Source organism: Haliotis asinina, chromosome 5 (assembly GCF_037392515.1).
Source record: "Haliotis asinina isolate JCU_RB_2024 chromosome 5, JCU_Hal_asi_v2, whole genome shotgun sequence".
Classification (NCBI taxonomy): Eukaryota; Metazoa; Mollusca; class Gastropoda; order Lepetellida; family Haliotidae; genus Haliotis; species Haliotis asinina.
Genome location: NC_090284.1, coordinates 35458115 through 35470431, shown reverse-complemented (window position 1 = coordinate 35470431; position 12317 = coordinate 35458115). Strand labels below are relative to the sequence as shown.

The 12317-nt window shown below is 40.1% G+C and overlaps 1 protein-coding gene across 1 annotated transcript in view; it reads right to left on the bottom strand.

Annotated features, from left to right (window-relative positions):
* Window positions 1-7428, bottom strand: part of LOC137284242 (broad substrate specificity ATP-binding cassette transporter ABCG2-like) — a 49799-nt gene extending 42371 nt beyond the window's left edge. The window contains exon 1 of the mRNA XM_067815976.1: window positions 7208-7428. Coding sequence (XP_067672077.1) covers window positions 7208-7228 — 21 coding nt within the window. The 5' untranslated portion in view covers window positions 7229-7428. The remainder of the gene's footprint in view (window positions 1-7207) is intronic.
* Window positions 7429-12317: the final 4889 nt, after the last annotated feature.

Sequence of the window (12317 nt, the reverse complement as noted above, 5' to 3'; positions counted from 1 at the left end):
GAGGAAGTCGGGACCGGCAGTTAGAGCGCTGCTCCCGAGCTGCTATGTACACAGACCTATTCACTTCACCAAAGCAGTGAATACTGAAACAAACCATCGACAAAACACGCGCTCCAAAAATCAATATATGAGTCAAAAGCTTCATGGGAGTTTCATAACAGGGAGATAACAGTGATTTTCGACCAAATGGTTGCGAGTTTCAGAATGAAATCTGGATTATTTTAGCTGACACTTGTGATGTACACGTATCCCCAGCTGCTCTATCAGCATACAACATATTTTTGTTCATACAAGAAGCATGGGCTAACGTTATTGAAGACCTAGATCTTCATGGAATACTATTGTGAACATAGCTTGTAACTATCACTATGATGCTAACGGAGAGAGTGAGTGAGTGAGTGAGTGAATTAGTTTACTGTTACGCCAATTTTAGTATAATTCCAGCAATATTACGTCAGGTGATACCCGATGGCTTCAAAAGGAACAAATCTATTCTAAGCCTCTGCTGACATTGTTCACTGTGGACTACAGACCTGTGAAGATATTGTACGTACGCTTCAGTAGCTATTACAACCGAAAGGGGCCGAGTTGAAAGAAGTACATCGAAAGTGCTCGAGAGTGCATTCTGTTAGTTAACACAGCATGTAGAATGTTTCACAGGCTGTTGATGTTGAACTATCGAGCATGTACCGATGTACCCCAAAATGGTTCTGGTGGTATGAAAGGAGACTGTCAAGCATTGTGACACTGGCCATTCCATCAGGCAAAAGACCGCTGAGGGCCGTGCCGTCTAGAGCTGCATCGTGAGTTCCGGAGTGTCTGTTTTTGAAGAGAGATGAATCAGGACAAAGAACAGAGATACCAGGAATGGAAAAACCGAGAGAGCTCCGACTCTCAACCAGGTTCAACCCCTGTCCTCACTGTAACAGACTTTTCTGGGCGAAGATCGGCCTCACGAATCCTCTCCACAACCCGGTCGATATACTGCACATGGCAACATCCTAACGCTCTTGATTTGAAAATCCTTGTTCCCATGTATCAAGTTTATTGAATCGACCCTGTCCATAGAAGAGTTAACACATAGACTAGTTGGAACATCAGCTACTGTCATACATAACGTCAAGTTGCCACGATATTGTCACATCGATCCTAAGCAGGCTGCAGGCAACCATGCACGAATACCTGATTACTTGCCAAGGCGACTTTAAATCACCAAAAAGCAAAACATGCCAGGCAATCAGCTGGGTGGCGACCAACGTGACGTAGATATCAGCCTTACTCACCCATTATCATACCTTTGGTTGAGTCCAGATTCCGGTTCAACAAGCTGGCTGCACAACATGTTCTTCAGTGTTCTAGAACCCCAGGCTTTCCGTTCTGAGTGGCGCTTAACTAGTCCACAGTTTTTCCAAGAAGACCCGTGAAGATTCGGGTTCAAACATATCTTCAGTAATCCATGCTTGTACGAAGCGACTATAACGGGATCGGGTGGTCAGGCTGGCTGACTTGGTTGACACATATCATCGGTTCCCAACCGCACTGATTGATGCTCATGATGTTGATCACTCGATTGCCTGGTCAAGACTCAGTTATTTACAGACAGCCGCCATACAGATGGAATATTGCTGAGTGCGGCTTAAACCTAAACTTGCTCCCTCTTCGAAGCAAGTATAGAGCGGAGATCATCCCGTCAACGCAGATCTGGATTAAGTACGATGACCACATTATTGCGACCTTGAATTCAGGTGACAAGGTAAGAAGGCATGGACTGGTGTGCGTGTGTGTGTACGTGCATACGTGAGTGCGTGGTAGTGAATGTAGGTGTGTCTGCGTTAGTGTTTCATGTAGGTATGGATAAATGAATGACAGACGCGTATTTTATGTCCTTTAAGAATAACCACAGTGCCGTTTAGGATGAACTGGATTTGGCACTTATGCGTTATTTTGATGTATGTTATTTACATATAGTTTTTTTATTTAAATGTACTAAATGAAACAAAGTGACAAATGTGCTTTTGCGTTTCGGTATTTTGTAAACTGAAATGTTGCACACTCGAGATGCCGTAATGATGGTGGGGTACGGTGACAAGCCTGAATTTTTATTGCATAACCATTCAATTTAGAAGAAGGGATTGTTGTTATGTACATTAATATGACTCATGTTTAATTTACACAATTAAAATTAAACGTCCAATACCTATACGGTATTGAAATAGAGTTGGGTTGTTTTCCTGACAATGTTTTACAGTTTTTAGTTTGAATTCTCGCTGCTTTTTGGTTTGTTGCTTAGTGGGCCTCCTGCAGCAAAGTGCAGAGTGGGTGCCTACCTCCCGAAGGAGAGCTCCACTGACATTGTTCTGTGCCAGCTTCTCCATTGGGAGCTTGTCGCCAGGATCGATCACCATTGTCGATATTGAATCACTCTGGTTGAGATGCGACATTTGCATTTTCGCAGGTATTGTGTAGTGCTACTGCAGCTGAAGCTAATATCGGAAAAAAGTCCACACTAACATCAATTCTTTCCAGAAATCTTCTCCAATGACCTTTGAAACAAAAGGTATTGCGATCGCCATACGAGCACTGCTGAGCCTAGCTGAAGTAAGTGAAAAGGGATGAGTCCTACAGAGTCCAACCTGGAACACACAGGATAGGGTAGGGTAGGTCCACATTCAAAACCCACTTGCATATCAAAATCATTGTTTTCACCACCTACAGGTTGAATCCATTCTCCTGATGTTGGATTGAGTGGATTGAGCAGCCTTTAGTTCCGAGTTTGTGAACAGTCTGGCATCATGGACGTGTCATCCAATACAGACGTCAGTAAGCCTGTAGCGGTCATCACATCACGTAGTCTGCATAGCTATACTTGGCCCAATGACTGGGACGTGAGTGGCATCTATTGCACCGGGACAGACCTGCTTGAGATCATAACATTCTGAAGCCTCTGGCGACTTGCTTGAGGTCATAACATTCTGAAGTCTCTGGCGACCTGCTAGAGGTCATAACATTCTGAAGCCTCCGGTGACCTGCTTGAGGTCATAACATTCTGAAGCCTCTGGCGACCCGCTTGAGGTCGTAACATTCGGAAGCCTCTGGCGACCTGCTTGAGGTCATAACATTCTGAAGCCTCTGGTGAACTGATTGAGGTCATAACATACTGAAGTCTCTGGCGACCTGCTTGAGATCATAACATTCTGAAGTCTCTGGCAACCTGATTGAGGTCATAACATTCTGAAGCCTCTGGCGACCTGCTTGAGGTCATAACATTCTAAAGCCTCTGGTGACCTGATTGAGGTCATAACATACTGAAGTCTCTGGCGACCTGCTTGAGATCATAACCTTCTGAAGTCTCAGGCGACCTGCTTGAGGTCATAACATACCGAAACCTTTGATGACCTGATTGAGGTCATAACATTCTGAAGCCCCTGGTGACCTGCTTGAGGTCATAACATTCTGGAACGTTCACAACGTCGGGAAACACCTGTTGGCACATACCGTCACAAACCTAACAGATGATTAGATACACATGTAGACTTATAAATTCCTAACAGATTCCCAACGGCACATATACAGAAGTGGCAAGGTAATACAGGGTGACAGCTATTCGGTGCTCTGGTCAAAGCTTGATAGACACAGGTAGGGTTGCGTCTGAATGGGCTGAAGTTTCTGACAAACATCATGGAAGATAACTCTTATTATTCTTAAAGTCTCTTTCCATTGTGCTTCACCATATGCTTTAACGGATACGCTCAAGCAGTTTACACTTCTTGGCTATATCTCTGAAAGAAGGCGACGTAGCAGCTTGATAGAATCTATATCGCTGTCACTGTTGGCATCGAAGTATGTAGCTGACTGGGCTATAGCTTCCTGTTTCAGCAATCATCTGGGGTGGAAGTCAGTCAGAAGGCAAATGTCTAGACAGTAACCCAGAACAGAAACAACTCGGAGACAAACGATTGTTTGAATGAAAGATTTGTCGTGCCAGTCCTTTTCATGTACTTAACACGTGACATAAGGTCAGACACATAGGGATATGGCCTCTCAATACATATTTTGAGGCTTGGTTAATGTCACCAAAACTGTTCTTCACGACACAGCATTCTACGCGTTAAATGCACAAGCTGCTCCTAAGTGTGGAACATGTTAACGAAACGTACTTCATATATATTATTGTATGACAACACCAATGGTTTTTAACCCCATTGAAGAGATTTACATTCATATCGTAATTATGTGTGTATAATTAGTTTGACTGACCCTCTGTACCCATCCGTCAGCGTTCAGGTTGACCGCGAGTGACAACTCCGAGAAGGATACAGAACGTTTATAAGAAGTGGCGTGTTCAACCAAAATGGCATTCACCTTGTCCATGAGAACTATAGTCCTATTATAGAGGCAGACGACACATCAGACGCGCTGATTCCCCCTTGAACACGTGCAACACGACTAGGTTGGTGTCAAGCCCCACGTCACTGGAATTTGAGGTGATGAGGGATTTGAAGTTCAATGGTCGAACCTAAGTCGATTTCTTTCGTTGTTACCGATGTTTTATTTGGCGCCACCGAACGTGTGTTTGGCAACAGACACGCACAGTACCTCAGCGCCAGAAGGTGAGTGAGTGGGACGTTATTACATGCACTAAGCGGAGGTTATACCAGATATAGTGCTCGGCTATTGATAGTTTGAGTTATCTTGCACGTTCCATTAAGCAGTCATGTTATGCGTACTATAGATTGTGATGACATTGACACAAACTTTACATTTGTCTGGGATGAATCGAAGACAGACTTATTTACTGCATAACTGAGACAGTTGCAGCATATCAATTCTTTATTACGAAAACTGCATTACGTATATTGCCATGACGAGGCGATTACAGATTCTTTACATTGTCTTCTTCATTCAGCTTCTAGTATGAAAAGATAAATGAAGCATTTTGATACTGACACGAGTAAACCTAAATTAAATAAGGCTTGTTGAAAAGCGAGGGTAGAAAGCAGGAAAGCTCCGAGAAAGTTTAGACGATGTCGCAGGGAATATAAACGTAAAGGTTACTCCAGACTTAGAAACATTATAAATAAAGCTTCTTGTTGAACGTTCAAACATGATATCCAATCGTAAAGACCTGACCGACTTAATAAATCACTAATCTATTTTGGAAAAACATACGTTCTCTGCAAAGTCGCTCTTCCCCATTGTCTTTTTAAGAATAAAGGAACGTGGAAATGTTTTAGAAACAGGGATTCGTGGGGGTAAAATATATGATATCGTAAGATCGATGTATTCCAGTGTACAATCATTTGCTCGCTGTGGTAATGGTGTAAATGACTTTTTCGATTGTCCTGTCGGTCTGCGTCAAGGATGTGTTTCAAGTCCTCTACTTTTCTTCCTTTTTAATGAACGAATTGCATCTAGATATCATGACGTCTGGTAAACATGGCATCCAACTGTTCAGCGATGTAATTGAACATTTCATGTTATCATTTGCTGCTGATGTCATTTTTATGTCCAGTACCGCACCTGTCTACAAAACCAACTCGATATACTGCGTATACAGATAAATGGCAGTTGAAAGTCCTTTGTCGGCTAAAGAGATTTTTTTTTACAGATAAACGTACGAATGTACTTAACCTGGCGAGCTGAGCAAAGAAAGCTCCTTTACAACTTCACTTTGTTGTTCCTATGCGCGGTACTTTTGCACCGTATATTAACTTCAAGTTGTTTGACTGTCAGATACAACCGATTTTATTGTATTTATCTGAAATATGGGGTTTTAAAGAGTATTTCATGTATACCATAGAAAAAAACCATTTGCTTGCCTATGGAAGTTTCTAAATGTTGATTTGTCAACACCAAATGCTATGGTTTATTGTGAATGAGGGAGATTCCCGTAGAACATCATCTTATTGTCGTCGTTTAAGATATTGGTGTAACATTTTTTAATATGCTCGAACATCGTTTACCTAAAGCCTTCAATATGCTTTTACATCTTGATTATCTTATAAAGAATAACATATTCGACCCTTACTATTTAGATATGGTTATGGTTGTATTTGGTTATCATAGACAGCTGGCAATGTAAACGTTTTTTTAGACAGTTTTGTTATTGATACGTTTAAGCAGGAACGGCATTCAACTATCAATGAAAGTTCTAGATATGATTCATATCGTCAGTTTAAGTCGTTGCTTAGCCAGAGTGCTACAGAAATGCTCGCAGTGCTTTTGTACGTTTAGATTAGGGATTTACGATTAATTGATGGCATGGAAGATATGTTTCTATGGCGACCCCATATATTATGTCAATTCTGTCACATTATCGAAGACGACTTCAATTTTATGTTTATTTGTCCTCTGTATGAAAATCTAAGAAATAAGTATCTGCCACAACTGTTTCTATCTCAAATCAGTGGCAACGTATTGTCTTCCTTACTTTCTGCAAAGAGCCTGCAAAACAACAGAATGTAGTCCTATTTACCAAAAAATTCATTTTTGTGTAACTCTTTTATATATGGGCCTATGGCCTTTCATACAATAAAGAATTGAACTGATAGGTTGCTTTGCTATGGTTGAGAGTGACATATTCACACTATAGAAATCGTGGAGTGCTGCGACACATTTCCAATGAATATATATATACACATGTATACATCATAGTAACTGCCTTGGTTACACAATTACTTAGAAACGCCTTTGTTACACAAGTAGTGACAAACCACCACAGTGGGAACACATCAGTGTTCCTCCTTCCGACCTACAGTCAGCCCCTAACCTTGTGGGAATGCAGAACACTGACTGTCACTTCCTGTCGGTAAACACCGACTATATCTGGGGTCTCAGTGTATACGGGCCATAACACCCTCCCACTCCGCATGTCGGATTGCCACAGTTCAATCAAGTTGGAATTTATAAAGATCATATTGTTCTGTTATTACTTAAACCGTTACACAGCTTCCTAATACGAACGGTTATGTAACCCTGATGTGTGCATTTAGTAACATAATCTGTTTTCAGATTTGTGTCATTTCAATCACTACATTGGTATGTCACACTTTGAAACGTATAGGGTGACGAGACCCAGTTATGTTACACCGAGAATTTCCAGTCGGGTCTCTGAACGGTAACCCGTCACGCTGTGTCGACAAACTTACCCTCCTGTGAATGAGCACTATAGGCAGGGGCCGGCGTTATGCAAGTTGTTTCAACTCACCGTTGATGACGATCCTTTCATGCTGACGATCGAACAGTCGCTCTGATCAACTTTCACACATGACAGAGCAGTACAAAGTTATCACGCCGTGACATGACATCAACTGTCAGTATCGTGGACACTTGCACTCTGACCCTGGTGGACAGTTGCTGCGTGGAGGTCAGTTACTGTCGCAATGCAAATACTGACACACACACGTGACCCTCTACGGTTCAGCAGTTCAAACGTTGTAAGTATTTACGTACCACGTGGTTTGACGAGGCTGTCAAGCGTTCCAATATCAGTCACGATCACCTGTCGTTACACACCCCTGCAGCGAAGGCACAGCTAGAGACGGGTTTGTCCCGGGTGTATGTATGTGTGTGCGTGTGTGTTTAAATAAATGTTGTCTTTGCTTTATATATGCCATATTTTGTTCACTATAAGAAATGCACCACTTACACAATGTCACTTGTCCAGGGCCATAGGTAGACCATGTGAGTAGGGGCGCAGCATTAATTTTTATGGGTCAAAGTATTGACATAAGATTCATTTAAGGTTGATAGTGCCCCCCTAGTTAACTAGGGCTGTGATGTCATTAATACTTTAGAGTTGATCACTGGATTGCCTTGTCAAGTTCAAGTATGTTTATTCTTGCCTTTAGGCCGTTGGCCTATCTACATGTACATTGCAATGCATTCTTACACAGTTTTGACAAAAATTATACATTCAATGACGTTTGACTTCTTCTAAGGCTATGTAACATATATTTACATACTTTGAGCATTAATGTATCATTGTCTGTCGTCATGAGGAGCTTAAACTTGAACATATTTGGGTTTCTACAAAAATACAATGGGAAATATAATTTTCTTAAGTCATAATAATGTTCACACACAAGTAGAAAATGATACTCGTATTCCATGTCAGATTCACACAGTGGACATCTTCTTAAACAATAATCAACATTCGACCATCTGCCTTCATTTCCGTTTAAATGTAGTAAACCAGCTCTTAATCTTGTGTATAAGGTGCGTTATGTCTTTATAGTAATGGCAGTTAAGTATTTTTCTGGAGATAGAAGACTTTTGTACTCCTTATATGATCCATATCTTATGCTGTTTTGTAGAACTCCATTCCAAGATTGATAAAATATGTTTATAGCAACATCTTTGAAGCGTCGAAGAAATATCAACTTATTTTAAACTATTGGCTAATCCATACAAAATCAAATCCATGGTTAAACAACAAAAGACGTATTGATGAAGCATAGTTTGTGTATGAATGATTATCTAAATTAACCAACATGTCATATCCTTTCGTAGGTATTCTATTATTGGGCATATCAATAAACGTTAACCAATATTTTACAGCCCGACATAAGGCACTGATATATAGTGGATATCGGCCACATTCGCCGTACGCTACAGCATTTGGCGTTTGTCGACCAACATTTAGAAATCTTTTACAAGCTCTACATTTTCGATTTTCTTAAATCTAATTAGTCCCTTACACCTCAGAGCCGTATGATAAAACAGGTTCAACCTGTGAGTCAAATATTTTTTTAAAATACACTGAGGTCAACAGCTGCAGTATTCAGGTTTTCAAGTTATGGAGAATTTTAATCAGTGCACGTTAACCTCGGAAAGCTAGATCAGATGCGCATAGTCATTTTAGAGGTAGAAGAAAAAATAATACCATGATACCAATATGTATTAACAGGTGAGATCATTTAATTTTTATAGAACCATTTTTCACATTTTGCTGAACGACTACCCCTTCTAAATACAACAATCTTAGTTTTATTTAGTTTGACCTTTAGTCCACAAGTGTCAGCAAAGTTTTCTAAAACATTTAGTTGTCTCTGTAATCCAGAGATGGCATCGGATACCAGAATGACATCATCAGCAAACATCAGATTGTCCACACCTGATTGTTTACAAACCGTCGCCATGTAACTGGAAAATTTCTGAGTGCAGCGTAAAACTAAACTCACACCGTCATTTACCTTTGTTGTCCAGCATCCATCCTTTCTCGGACACCTATCTGGTCCTCTTTGTGCACCTCTACCTCGCAATAAACAATGAACTGTGTCAAAATGTAAAAAAACAGTTTGTTAAACACCTTTTTTTCTTTTTGGTTCATAAATTCTGAAAATGCCTCACGGAGTTGGTCCGGTGTTTTGATTATGATCAGTGTTTCATTGAGGATGATATTTTTATTAGTTTTCAAGTTAGAGTGCAATTCTTCAGCCCTCTTTTGAGCCATATGGACAATAGTAACTACCTAATATAATAACGACCTGAACATATTTACATATACGTAAGGATACATACAATGTAATCTATTTGTAACGTTAAACAGTCTATGGTGTACCTTTAGAAGTCAACACAACAAACTTTAAATACACGTCACAATACCTTATGACATAATTTGTGAAAATTTGTTGCAAAACACACTGGCGAAACAATACCCCATTGCAGTAAGCTCGGCCCCGTCTCTGATATCATATACCAGTCGGTGCAGGTCAAACAGCCTGTTGCAGGGTCATCGATAAGCTCTTCCCAGGGGTGTCGTCAGGTTGCACAACAGTTTAGATATTTGACTGAATGTTGTTTGCAGTATGAAAATTTTGTTTTAATGTTCCCTGAGTAATTAATCATGCATCAATCAAACCAGTCTTGATAATCTGAAACGTTTCTTAACTGATTCTTGAATAATGTGAACGAGTTTTGTTTACACCGCTTTTAGCAATATTCCAGCAATATCCCGTTATTATAGGTTTGCTTTATTCAGTTTATTCACTGGCTTAATGTAGGATTACATAAGACTGTATTGTCATAACAGTATAACCTTTTCCACATCAACATTAATGTCCTCAATTTGCACAATACAATTGCAACACAAATGCACACGTACATGCACGCGCACAGACATACAGAGAAGGAACATACAATAACGTATATAAGTATACTAACACTTCCTTCCAAAAAAACCCAACAAAACAAAACAAAACAAAAAACCAACCAACCAAACAAACAAAAAACAACAAACAAACAAAAACACACACCACACACCCCACCCAAAAACGAAAAAAACCCCCTAAAAAACAAAACAAAAAAACCCAAACAAACAAAACAAAACCCCAAACATACTAAACAAAAACAACAACAGATTCATGAAAATATTTATTGATATTAATTTCATTTTGCTTGAAAGCCCAAGCCTGGAAATAATCCAGAATAGGCACAAAGTGTATTTAAGATTTTCTTTACATTGGGTAATCATTGAGTTTTCTATTACTCAAATGAAAAACATCCTGCTGCCTTTGACTTACTCAAGCTTATACACGATTTAAAACTTTGAAGGGAATCTGATTCCCAAGTTGTGAAGATGAAGGGAAGAATGATTGAGTGTAGAGACTTGTACGGGAATAGGACACGGAAAAATCGCAGATATTTCTAAGATAACATTTTGTCCTGGATTCAACAGTTTAGGTCATAATATCACACAGGCAGGATGGAGCATCTGTGTTGTAGATATTAAAGAATAAAGACTGCTTACGACATCTTCTTCTCACTGTTAACCTGCTTCATAACTTAGAGTATCTCTAGTAGTATATTTTGGTAAACCAGTAATTGTCCTGGCGGCCTAACACTGAATGGCTTTAAGTTTATCGGTAAAATCTATCGAACATTCATCCCACAATGCACAGGCATATTCAAGATGTAATCTTATGAATACAATATGGATCTTCTCTAGGCTGTCTCTGTTCAACATGAACTTTAATTTTCTCATTGCTGAAACCATCAAGGACGTTGTTCTTGCGATGTTATCAATATGGGTATTCCATGCACAGTCTGAAGGAAATGTTACTCCAAGACGTTTATGAGATTTTCCAAACGTTCACACTGATTCAGAATTCAGAATTGCATTATTCTTAAGACTGAGAAGTAAATTAGCTTCTGCTTTGTTGGGATTGTATGCCACAAGCCAACGACTTTCCCAGCACGATCAGTTCTGTAAGTTCCTATTAAGCATATCTTGCATATATTGTGATGAGCCTTTAAACAATCTCAGGCCGATCGTGGCCGGTGGTCCGGGCCTTTTGAGTCGCGGGACTGATCAACATGTGGGAGCCATCCACGACTGTCGATGTAGGTCTCCTGTATTTGAATCCAGGTGTTGTCACCAGGTTCATCTACCACTATCCACCTCCGGTCCATTCTGAAACTTAACTTGGCCTGCAGGCATTTACTTTCTTAGACTGGCGGTCTTCTGTGCCCGTCAGATTTGGTAACGTCAGAACGTGATGAAATACAAAACGGCAGGCTGGAAACACCTTTGTCGTGTATATTTGTGCTTCAATGGTCCATGGAATAACGTGAAGCTACTGAATCGACCGTGTACAGCACAATAACAACAGTTCAAAATGCTGGCGTTGCACACAGTGAATATAGATCTTTAGGAGTGAGTGAGGGACTTTAGTTTTACGCCGCATTTTAGCAATATTCCAGCAATATCAAGGCAGGGGACACCAGAAAATGGGCTTCATTGCACCCTTTTGGGGAGTCGAACCGGGTCTTCAACGTGACAAGCGAACGCAACCACTAGGCTACCCCACCGCCCCAGATCTTTAGGAAAGTGGAAAGGGGCAAGTGAGTCAGTGAGTTGCTGATACCTGACTGAATGTCCATCTGTCATGCTGTGGTGCCTAATCTAATGAATGAGATGACTTTAAACTAAACCTGCAATATGCATCTGAAAATGAAATTACTACACGGCAGTTCTTAACAAACACAGTGTACTCGAAATGGTAGTGAAATGATTTTATGATTTATGATCTAAGACACAACTCCTGACAATGTTATCTTACAGTGTAGATTCTATTCATGTTATCTTATGATGTAGAGTATGTTTATGTGATCTTACCGTGTATAGTTTATTCATGTTATCTTATGATGTTGAGTTTATTGATGTTATCTTATGTGTAGAGTCTATTGATATTATATGTTTATCTTAAGTAGAGTCTATTCATGATATCTTATGGTGTCATGTTATCTTATGGTGTAGAGTTTATTCATGTTATCTTATGATGTTGAGTCTATTCATGTTATCTTATGGGGTAGAG